The sequence below is a fragment of the Telmatherina bonti genome (genome assembly GCF_933228915.1).
Source record: "Telmatherina bonti genome assembly, chromosome: 18".
Classification (NCBI taxonomy): domain Eukaryota; kingdom Metazoa; phylum Chordata; class Actinopteri; order Atheriniformes; family Telmatherinidae; genus Telmatherina; species Telmatherina bonti.
Window position 1 is genome coordinate 15,500,242 of NC_136616.1, and position 18,341 is coordinate 15,518,582.

Below are 18,341 nucleotides of genomic sequence, written 5' to 3' on the forward strand. Positions count from 1 at the left end.
CGATAATATGCAATATATTCGTTATATATTAAACTCTTCAGCCAACCAAGTCTCCTCTAACTCAAAATGACTAAATATAAGACATGTCATGTAAAGTTTTCAAGATATTTCTTCTTGTTTTGCACAGCTCACTCCAAAAATATTGTTTTCGGTTGATATCGGGATCAGAAATTAAGAGTTGAACTAAATTGGTATGTTGGATAATGTTAAAAAATATTCATATCTATCTATATCTATCTATATATACATATATATATATACATATACATATATATATATATATATATATATATATATATATATATATATATATATATATATATGTATATATATATATATATATATATATATATATATATATATATATATATATATATATATGTATATTTATATATATATATATATATATATATATATATATATATATATACATACATGTATAGGCTATGCATCCAAGCCTCTTGTCCCAGCAATGTTGTTGCTCTTGGCCAATGGGTGGGATCTAGGGATGAGAGTGGTGGATGTGGTGCGGGTGTCACATAATGAGGTTAACACTCTACTTTTTCTGTGTTGTCATGGTAACAATCAGGACTGCTGAGAAAACAGACTTATCCTAAGTAGACTGAGCTTCTGCCTAGAGCTTAACACTCAGTGTAGGTGATAATGTGATGACAGCAACATCTGCACATTTGCTCTGTTATAAAACACTGGATGTTGACATGACAGAAAACAAATTTAAAACCGTCTGCGAAGAAAGTCTGCTTCTTTGCCAGATTGTTTATTCATTCATAACACTTTAAATTTTAGATTCAGTGAAAATGCCTTTGGTTTTTCATTTGCCTGAATAACAGCACGAGTCATTCGTGTGCTCGCTTAAATCTTCCCGTGTGCAAACAGCTGTGAGAGGCAGTCCCAGTCAGTGTGTCCTCAGGTAGGAGTTCTTTTGAAAACCATGAGCCACAGTTTCATTTCCAACTCGCCCACTCACAGTTCTTCATTGTTCAGCGCGAGGCTTTATTGAACGCTTACTAAAATCCAAGTGTTACTCCTGCAAAGTCAAAGGGTTACCAATTCAGATTTTGATGTTGAAGAAAATAAGATCAACAGCCAGGTGAAAACAGGAAAAACACTTAAATATAATACATTGAGAGGCTTAATGCTTTACAAACGGATTTTTCTGTAGTTTTGAACTATTACACTGGCATTGCTTTGATTGTTACCAGCTAAGACTGCTGTTAAATTTTATTAGTGCTGCACAATTTAGTTCAATGTTAAAGGATGTTAAAGTTCCAACCAGCTGATGCAACCCAATCCAAATGCCCTTTCTAACAATGCTGTAACACAAAGACAGAGCAAATCTGTTTGGGTCAATTACATCCACCTTTGATCTGCGATGCTATTTTTCAAGCCAAGGTTATGGTGCGACCCAGCTGTTTGCTTGCTCTGTTGACACAAAAGCCCACCAACCAACAGGTGTTGAGTCTTTTAATGTACTCTTCAGCCTCCTTCTTCCCCTGCTACTTGCTGATCCTTGACCCAAATTCTTCTGTGTTTGGATGTGGAGAAGCAATGTGATCCCACTGATGGCCCTCTAGGCATTTATCACTGATCCTCGAGTCATATGCCCCAGAATAAAATTCCTGCCAAGGCTCCTTGAGATATTACTGTTCATAGCTCCAGCTGGGTGGCAACCTGGCTGCCTCCAGGTTTAGATCTTATTCAGTTCTTGCTAAGCATGATCATTACTGTACAAACTGAAGAACAATAGTGCTATAGAAACAGTGGTCTCTGTTGTTGGACATTGTGGGAAATTAAAGAGAACATGAAGATTAACTGGATGATTTGTTAAAGAAAGTTACAGTGAGTCTTTATGTAGCACTGCAATACAATAAGAAGGTAAGAAATATGAAAGAATAAAGTATAGAACAACTTATTAGTGAAAAAATTACCCAAAATGTGGTGCATCAAGCCCTCACAAAGCTTTAAGTTTCTGTCCAACACATTAAACCGTTTAGAATTTCAATTACCCAGTGATATAGTAGACTGTAAATAGCAGCCTATTTGGTTACATGCGGAATAGTTGGGCACTTGTGCCACATCAGTATTCATGTTCAAGAGGAGCGGGTTGCAGGAGAGGTGCAAACAGACAACACAGCTGCTGACAGGAAAGGACGAGGAGCTGCTTGCAGCAGTAACAGCGACATCCGACAGCAGAGTGCAGCTGCATTTTCATCATTTACCATCCGTAGATGCAAATTTTACCAAAAATCCTTTGGATTCTGGAGGTGTGGAACTTCTGAGAAGTCAAGAGGAACTGGACAACATAGAAGGAAAGCTGGAGGACATGGCTGTGGCAAATCCATACCAACGGAAAAACTGGGAGGAATGGAAGAGACAGATGGAGGAGAACAGGAGGAAACGATGGAGGGAGAGGGTGAGACGATGGCTTAACCCAGATGTGAGTGATGAGGAAGATGATGATGTGGAGGAAGAGGAGGAGGATGGTGAGGAGATGGAAAGCAACGAGGAGGATGTGAACGTGGACGGGGTGGAAAATGTTGAAGGAGAAAAGAGGGATGAGGCGAAGAAAGAAGAAACTGATGAAGAAGGAGGGAGTAGACTTCAGAAGAGATTTCAAGAGAAGAAAAATGAAGAGCAAGATGAAGACGGGGGGATGTCTGAAGGAGATGCGAGAGATGTGGAGGAAGAGGAAGATGCAGAGGAACTGGATGGTAACCAGAATGAAGAGGTAAGAGAAGCTGAGGATGAGGAGAAGTTGGATGCAGATGCAAAGGAAGAAAAGAGTAATGACACCAAGAGTGAAGCTGCGGAAAGTGAGAAAATGGTGGAAATGGTGGAGGAAATACAACTTCAGGAGGTGAATGATGATGATGATGATGATGATGATGAGCAGCATCAGGAACAACCTGGAAGGTATCACCTTGAGGAAGAACTCGCAGATCAAATAAGCCATCGAGAAACTGGAAGTCAAGAAGATGTGGAAGGCGAAAAGGAGGATGACTTTTCAGATTCGGATGAATCTGATGCCAGTGAAGCTTCTGAGACAAGTTCAACGAACAAAGATGGAAACCAGTATGATGAGAAACAGGATGAAGATTCAACCGAACGAGAACATGTGGACAAAAAATCTTGGAGGAATGAAAATGGCCTCTTTGAAGCTTGGGCTATGCTCAGGAACGAAAAAGCCAGAAGTGAGAAGTCTACAGGTGATGAAGAGACCGCCACAGCATCCTGGCAATCTCAAAAAGACTTACAGGATGATGACGAAGATATTCAGCAAGAGTCTGTTGACGAAGAGGAAGCTGAATGCTCTGCCGATGAGGACGAAGAGTATGATGATGATGAAGATGAAGTGAAAATATACTCCAAAGACGATTACCCGGTAAACCTGTTCCTCACTCTGAGCGAGTTCAGGGATTCCTCCCTTCTCACTGACCTCACGTTGCAAACGGAGGACGGGCAGAGTTTCTGTGTGCATACTCCAGTCTTGGCTGCTGTCAGCTCCCTCATCTGGAAAAATCTAGGCAGAAGCAAAGTAGAAAACAGCAGAACTAATGAAAGAATTCACATCGACAGGAGTTCTGGAGTTCGTGTCTGGTCAGTGTCTTTTGGCCCAGAGGTGGATCATGCTGGGTTGGAGGCAGTTGTGGAGTTTGCTTACAGTGGACTCATATCCCTGAACAAGCGTAACTTAGAACAGGTAAAGGCTGCTGCTCAAACACTCGGGGTTCCCCGTGTGTTGGATCTTTGCGCTAAGGAAGAAGAGTGGCTTGCACAAAGTGCTGGAAAGAAGAAAAAGGAACAGATCCCTGCTGCACAACAGCTGATGATCAGCCTTCAGTCAATCAAACAGATGTGGATGGACAGAGTGGGCTGTGATGTCATTCTGGAAACTCTTAGCAGATCGCTTCATGGTAAATGTTCCCTCAATGCACTTAGAGGCCTCCAGTTTGGGTCATACACACTTCAAACACCCATCTTTGAGTATGCATATTTTATGTCTCATGTATGTTTTTCTCCTCAAGAAGGCACTTGATCAGAATAACACTTGATCCTTCGTTGCACAGCGGGAGCACATTACATATGTGCTTATTAATAACTTTGATATCTAGTGTTTCAACACTTCAGATTTCTTGGTATTTATAGCTCTGCAAAGGGTTCTCAGTCCTTTTCATTTCTTTACTTTATAACATTTTGCAACAGTGTTAACCCTAACCCTATCACCATGATTGACATCATCCATCCATCCATCCATCCATCCATCCATCCATCCATCCATCCAATCATTCTTAACTGCTCAGTCCAATTAATGGTCATGGGAAAGCTGGAGCCTTATTCCAGCAATCACTGGGGGAGAGGCAGGTACACTTGAACAGGTCGCCAGTCCATCGCTGCATGATTGACATTTTCTCTGTAATATGAAGAATAGAATAGTCTGACAATGGACAGATACATCCACATGTGCATACCATAATCCATATGGTATCCACAAGAAGAAATAACTGTATACACACCTTTTAGGCAATGAAGCACTGTTGTCCAGGCATAAACCATTTGTTCATGTTTCAGGACTTGAATCAATGCCTCTTGCTGGATCTGAACTACAATGAAAATTGTGTGCAAGGATCTCTTTGTGGTAGATAATTGAGCTCTAGGGGTATGGGCATATGCATAATTCAGGCATTTGGCCTTTATAAACCAACATAATGTAAGTGTTTATTTGTAAATAGAGTGGGAAGGTGAACGCACAGAAAGCGTTGTTACTAGAGAAGCGTGTTGATGCCATTTTAAGCCCAGCTGTTAACCTTTATTTGTATTATCAGAGGTTTCCACACTTGTAATTAGGCATGAACAGGATCTATGTTTCTGTGGGGAAAACAAGCAACAGTGTCCAGAGAAATCATCTATTGATAACTGGTTTGAGTGAAACTGGGTATTAGCATTGAATGTGTTAGCTGTGAAGTGAACCCTTTCCCATATTTGTGTAGTCCACAGAGCTGTTCTGGCTGCCAGTAGCGACTACTTCCGGGGGATGTTCACCTTGGGCATGAAGGAGTCTAATCAACCTTGTGTGAGTCTTCCCTTCCTGTTGGCTTCAGAGCTGGAAGCTCTGGTTGATAGCTCCTACAGTGGGGCTCTTTCCATCAGCTGGACTTGTGTCTTTGAGATCACCAGCACTGCTCTCCAGCTCCAGTACCAGCCTGCCCTCTCATTATGCCTCAGCTTCCTGCAACAAGAGATAAATCCTCACACCTGCCTGGATGTGGTGGCTTTTGCTGAAGCCTATGAAATAACACATCTTCTTGAAGTTGCTGATGATTTTGTCTTGCGGCAATTCCAAAAGGTGGCAGGCACCTCCAAGTTCAAGGACATGCCAGCTAAACAGCTCTCCAAATACCTGAACAGTCACTCACTTTGTGTTCCATCTGAGCTTGTTGTATTCAAAGCAGTGGTAGCGTGGATTCAAGCAAACCCCAGCAATCGGCTCCGACTAGCAAAAGAGCTAATGAAAGCTGTCCATTTCCCACTGATGACGTTTATGGAATTCAAAGAGGTCCAGTCCCAGAACATGTGGGCGGATCCTAGCTTGGCTGATCTATATGAAACAATCTTTGAAGACTTCTGCTCCAACGAGACTGCGCTCCAGAACCAGTGTCGTATCTATCTGCCAAAAGAGAGTCTGGTCTTGACTGGAGGTGACCAGATCTCTGAAGACCTTGGTAGCCGCAGCATCAGCAGGGATATCTGGTTTGGGAATTCTCTGAGAAACCATACAGGGATTAAAAAGGCCATGGAGTGGAGAAGACTTGGAGAAATGCCAGAACCAGCAAGGTTTAGTCATGAAGTAGCCGTGCTAAATGGAGAACTGTATGTCTTTGGAGGCAAGAGATATTATGGCATTGATGACACCTTGAACTCTGTTTATAGGTAAGACAGAATAACAAAAATCCATATAAATGCAATATATACTAATTCCATATATACTAAGTCCTTACAAGGTATTAAAATTTGGTTAATACAACCCCACATCCACAAAAATACATGATATATAACACCGTGCCATTATATTTCACATACTGAAAGTGGGAATGCAGAGGCAGTGTGTGATAATATTTAATAACATGTATAATCATGTTATAAACTATGATTGGAAATAATAGCTTTCTGTTTGATGTTGGTAGCGTTTGACATCATTATGGAGGAATTCTGACCCACTTTTGTGTTACATTGCTGCTGTGGCTCAGTTAGGGTTTGCTCCCCCATAACATCTTACCATGAAATTAGTTCAAGTTGAAATCTATAATTGGACTGGTCCTTTGCTACACCTTGATTGTTATCAATCTGCTGCAGTTTTGTTGTGTATTTTGGATCATTGCTGCATGACACAGTTTCAGACAAGGTTTAATGGTCAGACAGATGACCCCACCTCTGTTACCTTGTAGTTGACTCAACATCTGCAAGTTGGCCAGGTCCCGTGGCTTAAAAATGACCTTAAATCATCAAAATTTTGACATGCTGGCTGAGCTGATATACTTGGTTTTCTCCAAGAATGTCATATGTCCAAAAGACATTGTCCCAAAAGTCCTATGGTTTCATCATATGCAATGTTGCAAACTGAAGCTGAACTGTCATGTTATTTTTAGACTGAACATGGTAGCTGAGGCCTGTACAGCCTGATGTGTGGCTCTTAGCGTTTTCTATGACCTTGGGATAAACTTACTGGGACGTCTGGGATGTCCGCTCCTAGAAGGATGATCTTGGGGTTCAATGATGTTGAATGCTTTTCATGTGAGAATAATATTTCTCTGGTAAAATTATGTATCTCAAACTATTTGGAATCCTTCCCAGATTGATTGGCAGAATAGTCTTTCTTTGATTGTTGCTGATGTTGTTCCTCCTGGAAATTGTGAAAACACACACTTATACACTCTAGACTAGAAGACAGCCCAGGTTTCTGCTTTTATAGAGTTATTGCCATTTGCTTATGATCAGTTAATCAGCTCCATCACTCTGCATAGTACTACACAATGTAATAAGTCATGTAATGTTGTTCACCTGTGGGTGTATGCACCTCATCTTAAGACCTCATAAGGACTAGATGATCCATCTCTTTTATTGTGCATAAATATAGAGAACTTTATTGTTGCCACACGGGAGACTTCAATTAACAGTGTGTAATATACATGTTGCATGACTTTATCTTTACATTTTTGCCTTTATACTCCATTTGTAGGTATGACCCCCTTCAAAACAGCTGGGAGTACCTGCATGAAATGCTGGAGAAGAGATGTTCTTTCTCTGTGGTTGTACTGGATGGGAAAGTTTATGCCATTGGAGGACATTGTGACCCTGACCATAATGAAACTGTTGAATGCTATTGTCCCTCTACAAACTCTTGGAGGTACATTAGACTGAATATAAATCCTAAAACCAGATATCTTATGAAAACATGAGTTACAATGAACTTAATGTCAAGAAAAGCAACAAGATTTATTGTGGAACTGTAAAGCTAAATCCAACACGGGAAGTGTGTTCATCCAGTTTATGTTCTTTGGGCTCTGCTGTTTGGGGGGGGGGGGGGGGTTAAATTGAGTATTTGGGGTTGAACTTCTACTAAATACAATGTAATCTAGAATTTCAACCAAAGAGAAGCAGCCACTGTTTAAGAATAATGTCACAAGTCAAACACCATAAACTACTTTACCTGTTCATAAAACCAATCAATGTTCATAGACACCAACATAAAATACCCAGGATCGGAGAAAAAAACACTTTAATTTCATGTTCAGATTGGCAACTGGCTTGGTTCGTAACTGACCACAGTAAGCTTTTGTGTTACACGTATGATTCTCCTAATGGGTATATTAGAGAACTCTTACCAGCAACAGTTGCTGAACATATAGGGTACATACTAGGGCCAATCAATTCTGCCCTAAGAGACAATCCTGGTTTTCAATGTTTACCTGCTCCAAAACACCTGATTCAAATGAATGAATGATTGTGCAGAACTTCATAGGCTTCTGGATCCATTTAATTTGAGTCAAGCGTACTGGACAAGGGAAACAGTGAAAACCTGGACGGTGGCCCTTGTGGGACCAATCTGAATAAACATGATGACCATTGAGGTTAGTCTTTGGTTGATTTTTAGATCATGGCAGAAAAAAGTGACAGCAGCAGTATCAGACATGTTAAATCAATCAAGCATGTCTTGTCTTGCCTTAGATACTTTCCGCCATTTTCGCTACTGTCAACCCTTTGATGTTAAATTGGTCTCTTCACTGTCTCTACCACTTATATTTATTGTAGCTTGCAATGAATGTGAAAATTTCAGCATACACCATCTTTTCTCTTTCAGCTTCACCTGTCCCTTGGATCTACCTTTGAGTGGACATGCTGCAAGGGTCTTACAAGGGCAAATCTTCATCTCAGGTGGGCAAAATAGTGACTACCTATGCCTTGCGTCCATGATCCTGTACCACCCAGAGGCAGGAAGCACCTATCTTGCAAATATGACCAGATCTCGGGCTAACCACTGCATGGAGATCCTGGGTGAATATCTTTACGTAGCAGGCGGAATCACCACACATGACAACATGGTTGTCACTGACCAGTTAGCTTGTGAAGTGTACAATCCCGCTTTTGACTTTTGGACTGCCTTCGAACCTCTGCCAGTACCTCATGTTGGAGCAGGAAGTGCCGTTTTGGAGGGAAAGTTTTATGTGCTGGGTGGATACAGCCAAGAGGACTACAGTGACACTAAGATGGTCCACCGTTATGATGCCTCCATACAGAAATGGGAGAACATGGGAAAGATGCCGGGGCCAAATAATGAGTTGCAAGCATCTGTGCTGCGTTTGCCACAACATTTCCGCTTATGAGACTTCATGATAAAGATCACCAATCCTGAGGTTATTTATTGCATGAAATGGCCTGCTTCCGTTGAAGGAGTCACTAAGATATAGCATTTTCCCCTGCTTATCTGAGGTTGGATTAAATGGGCAACAGCCTAAGCAGGGAAGCCTATACTTACCTCCCCCAGGCACTTCTTCCAGCTCGTGTTGGGGGAGATGTAATCAAAGAGATGTAATCCTTCAAGCACGCCCTGAGTCTTCCTTGGTGCCTCTTCCGGCTGGGACCTGCCTGGTACACTTCACCAGGAATTTCCACCTTACCATGGTGGAGGGGCTTTGAGGCCTCAGAGGAGGGGTCAGAGTAAGAATGATTCAAACACCTAATGGATGGACACCATATTGCAGCAGTAAACTTGCCTGGGAAATGGAAACAAGGACACCCTCCTTGAGCAAGGCCAAGTGGGCTCATGATGTGCTGGGAGGACATTTGAGATTGGGTGCCACGTGAAATACATAGTGGCCAAAACTGTGGAGCTTGGCAGTGCAATCCCCACAATACAATTTGTTCAAGCAATGCAGTAAACATTATGCACCTGCCTGGACATGAGCATTTAGCTTGTGTGCTGTAGTTTAATGCAGAATTACTGATGTCACACCATCTGACAGATGTTCATGATTTGGATTTTTTTTTGTCTGCCTTTAGAGCCATTAAGAGGTTGGATTCTTGCTGTAGCTGTTTGTAAGCTAGGTACATTTTTAAATGGTAATATACAGAAATATCAAATGGTATGTTTTAAGACGACTGTTTTTGTATTTTGCTACTTTTTTTTTTAAGTATGTTAATCTTGTCACAGTAGGGTATTTGTGTCACGGTGCATTTTGCTGCTATAAATGCAAATCATTTTCATTATCATCTATTCTATTAATTATTAATTATTATTATCTATTAATTAAGTTGCTATGGTGAAATAGCTCATCTTTCAGCTGAAATGGGAATATTCCCCACAATAAAACATAAAAATAATCGCTACTTCCCCTTCCCTTCCCTAACTATTGGAGGCATCATGTCAACCTCAGGGAACACCTATTTATAGGCTGTTTTCTATTATATTCATACGTGACGATGGCATATTTTCATTTTTGCCACTTCAGTGGACATCATGAGAGTCACCCAACCCACTGCCATTCATTGACAGATAAACAAATATAGTATAAAATTTCATATATACTCATACATGTAATTAAGAACTTTACCTCAGTGATAAACAGGAAAAGAAAGTGACACTAGTCAAGTTGTATAGAATATTTCTATTGTATGAATGTGGCAATATATCATTTTATAAATAGTTCTATAGAATTGATTGAATAAACTGAATAAAAAGTCAGACAATATTAAAGACATATGAAATGTCTCTGTACATGTCTGTACGAGTAAAATATTGATTGTGAAAAGATGTGCCATCGTTAGTTTTACACTAACCCTCTGATTCAAGGATCAGAGTGTTAGTGTAATTATAAGTAGTGGCCACCAGAGAGCGCTACCCCCACTTCACTTGTCATTTATGCCATTCACATGTGGCAAAAGTGTTTTGTACATGTTATTCATAAAAAAGAACGAAAAAGCCTGCATTTTTTTCGTTTATTCTGCAGAATATTGATACTATTCTCATAAAACAAAACAACAAAAAAAAGAACAAAACCCACAATGAAACTTTGACTACTCTTTATGGCTTTTATTCTCTTTGTTATGACAGCAACAAAGCATGCAAATATAATCTTATAGTGGTAATTATAGTAGAAATATAAGCAATACAAGTAGGTTTTCTATCAGTAAATATGCACGAAGACTGAAATTCTTAAAGGGGCAGCAGCAACCTCTAAATTCTGTCCAGATATGCCAAGTTTGATCATTTAATGTAGTGGTTCTCAACTTTTTGAACCATGACCCCCACCCCAACTTGATGATTAAGGGATTAATTGTTTGATCATATGGGTCATCTTGCAGTCATCCCTTGAATGTAAGGCAAAAGAAAAAACTGTCCTCATAAATAAGCACGAAAAAAGAAAAAAAAAAACAAAAACAAACAAAAAAAAAAAAAACCCAAATCCACCAAATCCATCAAATTCAGATTTTAATAGCACCTGCACTGATTTTCTGGTTTATACATTAATGTGTACAAAGTTACGATGCTAATTTCACAGATTTTTCTTGCATTACTGCTTTAATTGTGTCTGTAAAGTAAAAGTCACAACTTTATTTGATGTGTGTAGGTACATATTTTTGTACAATTGTCTGAAATGCTCCTGCAATCCCTAAACCCCCATCTTAAGATCCACTGATCTACAAAGTGAAGAGGAGGAAGCCACTGAAAGTTGTGTGACCATTGAGATTATCAAAAACTCTGCCATCATCCCACAGTTCCACGTGCACCTTATCGCCAGCGGCCAGTTGCAGAACAGCAGAATTACTGCTGGTGTCAGAGCCATCTACGCTGGGGTATTCATACGTAGAAACCTGAGGCACATTGTTTTTAATCAACAGGGCTCCTGTTACATGGGTGTTGTAGCCGTAAGTACAGAAGGTAAAGTAGTAGAGACCGCTCACTGGTGCGGTGAAGATCCCTGAAATAGAGCAAATTAATCAGTCTTCATCTTTTAATTTTAAAAAGCTATTTTGAACTTAAAACCAATATTCTGCCTATCCAACACACTATTTTTACATAAAAGAAATCAATAAGAAATATAAACAAATCAAATGTCAGTCACCCAATATTTTGTTTAATGATTTAAAGACTCTTTAATTTAATGATTCAGTTGGGTTTAAAAATAACAGATAATTTATAAAGCACAAAATAATTTACTTTGCTGAAGTATTCAGAAGCTGCTTGAAGCCAGACAGAGTCGATATGATTTGAAAAGAACAGGTTTATTTTTTTTTAAATGGACAAGAAAAACATATAAATAATGTGAAAAATAAATTATTGTAGAGGTCTAAGCTGAAGAGGTTTTATAACTAGGTTGGCATAATAATACCTTGTAGTTTTTATTAGCTCATTAGATTGTTTATTTTATTATTTATTTATTTGTTTATCTTTACAGTCATTTATTTATTAATGTTTATTTTCATGTAAATTCTTATGTTCTTAGCCTATGTAATTTTATTTCTATATCTCCAGTGGTCCTTAGTGGAGGCCACGTACTGCTAAATATGCTAATATGTTCATCAGTTCTTGGAGCAGAGTCAAGAATGTGAATTATTCTATTTTCATTTTGGGTGGAGGGGAGGATGAGTTTCATTACTTTAGGGCATGCAAGTGTCATCATGTAATCTTACAGACAGAAAAATATCAAGAAAAAAAAAAGCCAGCTTTCAAACAAATCTAGATTTCTGCTTCTTTTTCAAAAATAAAAGATCTAAGGAGCAGATTGAAAGTGGAGGATCCCATCATGTGATACCTGTAGCTGTGTTGTAGCCATTGCCAACGTTGGAGTAGATCCTTTGGAAAACCAACGTCTTGTCTGTGCAGGGCCCTTTGTAAATCTCACTAGAGTCTGTCAGAGATGCAGAAAACGCGATCTGAGGAGCATCTGCTGACAAAAAGGTTAAAGAAGAAACAAATTAGGTCAAACATGTCAATAAAAGGCAACAGTTGCAAATTGCATTTCACAAGAAAACAATCTGAGACTTAGGATGTATTTAGTGTTTGACATAAAAGGTTAATTTCTGCCTGCTAATATTACATAAATTAACACACGCACCCCCCAAAACATAGTGACTTGTATCTTACTTTGACTGCTCTTCAGTTTCAGCACATCAATGTCCTTCTCTGTAGCAGCCAGTCTGTTTTTCAGGCCTGGAAAAGAAAAAAAAAAAAGAAAAAAAAAAAGAAAATGAAATCAAAACGTAACTTTTTAAAAATGGAGTTACTTGTCATAAAAGTCCCAACCTTCATTCTCTGCTTTCACTTTTTCCATTTCAGCTTTCAGCCTCGTCAGTTCATCAGAGGTTGAGCTGAGTTTGCCGTTTAGAGCCTGAATCTCAGTCGTGCGTTGCTCCACATTTTTCAGCTTGTCCTCCAAAGTCTTTATCAACTTCTCTTTTTCTTTCATCCACTCGTTGATGTCCATGTCTCCTCTCTGCCCAAAACATGGCTCCACAAACAGGAATGCCAAAGAGGTGAGCAGAAGCAAAGCCCTCTGCTCCATTTCTTTCCTTTTAGAGCTGGGATCTTCTTGTTTCCTTGCTTTCTAAAACACCTCGGTATTTAAAAAGGAGGGTTTGTGAATGTCAGTGTGCAGCAAACTCAGTATTTCAGCCCTAAGGGCCACATCGTGTCCCAGCCTGTTTAAAGGCGAGGTTATAAACACAAAGTGGATGGTTGTGGGGTTACAAAAACTACAGTTCATGAAGCATTCTGTATTGGACACATCATTAAAATGTGAGGTGAAAGGCAGTTTTTTTTCCTGATCTAAATCTTTAGCAAACATTATTAAAAAGATTTAGATCAGAAACACAAGAGTTCCCAAAGAAAAAGCAGAATTGAGGAAACATAGTTTGGCTTAATTCTAATTCCAACAGATCACTTAACAAAGAAAATCATAACATGTAACTTTTCCATCACAAATCAGCTAAAAACGAACAACAAATAAACAACAGTGTCAACAACAAATGCACAGAGTAGATGTCAAAGAGTTTTTTTTTAAACATGTGAGTGACACTGGCATCACGTGGACTAACAAACCATGAATAAAATAAAATAAAATAAAATAAAATAAAACCAGTCCAGAGTGTACCCTGCCTCTCGCCCAAAGACTGCTGGGATAGGCTACAGCTCCCCGCGCTCCTTAATCAGACTAAATGGTTTGGATAATGGATGAATTATTATTAAAATATTATTATTATTAAAATAAAATAAAATAAAATAAAAAACAATAAAAGAAAATATTAAAAATAAAATGAAATAAATTAAAAATAAAACAAAATAAAATAAAATAAAATAAAATAAAATAAAATAAAATAGAGGTTTGTTCCTGGTTTTGGATTGGTGGTCAGTGGCAGTGAGGTTCTGTGCTTGTTACAAGTACTTTGGGTAAATGATCAGATTTAATATTGTAGAAGTCAGTCCTCGAGGTGCGTCGTTCTGCAGGTTTGCAGGGTATCTGTCAGAGTTTTACATTATCATTTTGTTTTTATTCTTTTGTATATCTTATTTTAACCAGTTATAAGCAGGACAAGCTTTTAAAGTTTCCACAGTCTGATCTAAAAGATCCACACCCCGACCTCCTGACCTCCTGATTGATAGGTAAAGTTCTAGAACAGGTTTTTACGGTGAGGATAGTTCTGTTTTTATTTAAAACTCTTTTGTGTCAGGACTTTGCATGACTTGCTTACCTAGAAGGTATATGATGCACATGCTTGAACAATGGGATGGGAAAACACCCAGCTTTGTGAAATAAAAAGGCCAAGCTAAGGAGAACAGGTTAAAGAGAGTTGCAGACTGGTCGGTTTTCTGAAACTATTCCCTTTGCAAAGCACAAAAAATGTGTCCGTCTCACTTCTTTATATATTTGGGGTTTAAGCCCAACAGGATCGCTGCCTCAACACATCTCAAATGAAAGGATCCAACAGCCAGGGGCGCCGCCAGGAATTTTGAGCCCTATGAAAGACAAATGACAGACCCCACCACTTTTGTTTTTCCTTCAATTGCTTCAAGCTGATAAAAAAAATAAAAGGCTTTTCATGGGAATAATTAAGATCTAGGGCTGTGTTTAACCCTTTATGGGGCAAGTGACTATTTTTGATCACTTTGTCTTCTTTCATATTCAGCATGAAACTTTTTTTTTTTGTGTGTGTTAACGTAACAACATAATGGAGGTCTTTGTTCATACCAGAAGGACAATTTTAGGTTAAGATTTTCTAATTTCAAGGTATTTCATTGAGTGCCCTAAAGGGTTAAATCACAGTGCATACATCTAACTAGGTTATTTCAATGTAAATGGTTTATCAGTTTATATAATTGCTATATGTTATTACAACCTTTGAAAGAAGTATTTATTATTTTTAATGAAAGTTTAATGATTTTCTTATTTAGCTTGTTCATCTTTTTGGGACCCTGTCAAGTCATGGGGCCCCTAGAATCTTCCAGGTTATGTTCATTGCTCTTATAGTTATGGGTAGTCTAGCCATCCATTACTTATGTAGCAATGGGGATGTTACCTGATGCACTGAGAAGTACCTCGCTCTATTTCTCTAATATATTAATGTATAAATGTATGACTATATTGACTAAATTATTTCTCCTTTTTTATGCAGGTCTTCCTGAATAAGTGCAGTTGTACATGTTGTTCTGTCTTTTCTGTCCTCTCCACCCAAACAGTCGAGGCAGATGGCTGCCCTCCCTGAGCCGGGTTCTGCTGGAGGTTTTTCTCCCTGTTAAAGGGGAGTTTTTTCCTTCCCACTGTCGCCGCGTGCAGCTCAGGATGGAGGATTGTATCGAAGTCATGATTCAATGCAATCAGTTGGTTTCTATTATAGGATATGTATGAATCGGCTCGAAATGATGTGTATGTTGATTCGTGTATGTAAAGTGCCCTGTGACAACATTGCTGTGAAGTGGCGCGATACAAATAAAGTTGAATTGAATTGAATTGAATGGTGCCTCTGCCAACAACAAATGGAGTTCTGCAGAATTACTCATTCATTTCAGTAACGTGTGCTTGAACAAAGATTTATAGAAAACCTGCCTAATTGTTGCCTTCAAGGATTGTAGCTGGACAGCTCTGCTTTATGTCACTGTCATGCAGCCAACTTCTGTCTGATTTAGCAAGTTGTTGAGCTTTGTTGCCACTCTACACATGCCCAACACAAAGTTCGGCATGTGTAACATTTCTGGTCCTGTTTGTATCTTTAACCCAATTTATGTTGAGGTTCACTTACACTTTAACTTAATCTTTGACAAAAACATCACATTAAAATTTGTCTGGTTTGAACTTAAAAAAACAACCTTGCTAAAAAAAACAAAACAAAAAAACCCCCCTTAAAATCTACTTCATAAACTATATATATATGTATAAGTCGTATTACATAAAACATTACTTTAAAAGCGTTACATTAGGAGATAAAAAAAGAAATTTCAGTAAACTATGTTTTATTTCAGGATTTTAAATTAAACTTGTTTTCAACTTTTATACTGTCAGCAAGGTAAAAATAAGATGTCTTGTTTTCAAAACTGATGAGACGCACTGGTGATCTTTTAGATAATTGGGTTTCAGATGGATATTACATTAAATATCTTCTCTTTCAAGCCAACATTTTAACAAGATTTTAAGAGAGTATAAATATATAGATAGGCGTATGACCACCTATAATGGTATATATGTCATTACTTTGCTTCTGTGAGTGTGTATGTATGAATGTATATATGCAGATGTGTACATGAGTATGTATGTGTACATGTCTATATTTATTATTTTTCTGCATTTAGTTATTTCTTTTCCATACAAAAACAGAAGAAAAGAAAACTGACTATTAAAGGGATTATTTTAACAACTGCAAGGAAGAAGAGATTCTAATTGTAAAAGGGGGGCAGGAATACATAAGCATTGCTCCTTTTCAGACTCTAATAATTGCTACTTTTTAACCTGTTGATTAAATTAGGTTATTTTGTCTATCTAAACTGCATTGGATTTATATTTGAACTGCACAGAGCAGTGCAGATGCTGTAAAATGAACCTTTGTTGTGTTCAAGAGTTACAGAGAAAAGAACCTCTGAAATGTTCATCAAAAACTAGAAAGACATGTTGTAAAACATTATGAACAAACCATTGGGCATTTCTGGCTGTACAAGTTCTACAGTACTAAATGCAGTTTACACATGAAATATATAATTATGAAAATATTTCAGACTGCAGAGGATCTTCCAGGAAGACTGAGATTTATCTGTTGTCTTCATCCTCCATTCCATCATAAACCCCGACCAGTTTCTTCCTCATTCTAAACACAAACCAGCTCAAAAGCACATTTTTTTCACTTGGGATGTTTAAAAGAAAGCTTTAAACGTCCACTTAGTCTGTGACTTGGATAATTTATTATTAAAATGTCATATTATCCTATTTTACAAACATTTTCTGTGTTTGTAAAATGCAGATTTCAAGAAATAAAGTAACATAAATGCCCCGATGCTTTGGCTCTTTCTCTTGTGAGCCTGTTTTGTTGTCATTATCTGGTTAAATAAGTTAACATCTTTCTATAACCTCACAAAATAAATATGCATTCTCCGTCTGCTCCAATTCCAGTTTTCTGTATGTCATTCTTTATTTGTTTTATTTGCTCATTTGTGCCACTGAGAAAATGTAACTTTGTGAAAATATGGCATATGACATTGTCATACGTCACAAAATGCAGTTCATGCAAAACAATGAAGTGAAGAAGAAAAGAAAAACCTGTTGTACGCTGTGGCATTTCCTGGTAGCTTCTTTATTTCAGGAGTGTGATAGAAGGGAAAACACCAAGCAGACACCAACATACATGACTTCAAATCTCTTTCAGATTTATTTCCTGCTTGGGAGCTGAACTTAAAAAGAGCTGCCAGATGAGAGATTGTCATTAGTCTCACGCAGGAACGCTATCACTAACAGGAAAGGACTTTCTATTGCAAATGGCTTTAAAAGTGTTTTTCCTTCTTAGTTTCATTGGGTTAGCATCCGCTACCCTTCCTAACATTCGCACGTGTGATGATGAGGAAATGAAGCAGACGCCGACTCTTTGCTCAAATTATGAAAATATTGAAGCTGTTTATGCAAAAAAGGAGCAACTGATGAAGTCCTTGGCGATGCTGAATAAAACGATGGTTGAGCTAAATAAGACGATCAACAACGACAGGATGCTCCTCAAACAATTGGAGACAAATTTGACCAAAGTCACGCAAAGCCAGCAGAGAGACATCAAACATCTGAAGGAGGAGGTCAGTAAACTGGTCAGACATAAGGATCACGTAGCAGGGAACTTCAGTGAGATTGAGAAAAAGCTTGAAGTAACTGAGAGCCAGCTAGAGAAGAAAAAGGCGCATCTTGAAACTCTGGAGACTCAAACTGAGGCCGCCTTCAATGACACGAGGAGACTTTTGAGCTTGTACGAGCGTGAACTTTCCAAGTTAAACGCGACGGCCCAGGACCTTGAAGACACAGTCGATGTCAGACTGAATGCCACAAAAACAGACCTTGAGGATGAGCTGAGCAAAATGCAAAAGAAAAACGCAGGTAATGATCAAAATCACACATTGTAATGTGCAGTCTGTTCTGTTGACATAATGGGAATGAATTAATACAAATATCACTTTCCTGCAATGCTCCATCTCACTCTGGTTTTGTTTCAAGCCTTCAGTGCCAGACTGGACAGTTTCGAAGCTGAAATCAGGAACGTTAAACGACACGCTAACAGCAGACTGGATAATGTCAGCAAGCAGCTGT

General features: G+C 38.5%; 1 protein-coding gene across 1 annotated transcript; it reads left to right on the top strand.

The window, feature by feature from the left end:
- Positions 1–2,107: 2,107 nt before the first annotated feature.
- Positions 2,108–13,893, top strand: LOC306769188 (uncharacterized protein; the record flags this gene model as incomplete). Its single annotated transcript, XM_079257754.1, has 4 exons — positions 2,108–3,935; positions 5,010–5,949; positions 7,256–7,423; positions 8,378–13,893. The coding sequence occupies 4 exons, from the start codon at positions 2,108–2,110 to the stop codon at positions 8,898–8,900; spliced, it is 3,459 nt and encodes a 1,152-aa protein (XP_079113880.1). The 3' UTR covers positions 8,901–13,893.
- Between the last annotated feature and the right edge of the window lie 4,448 nt (positions 13,894–18,341).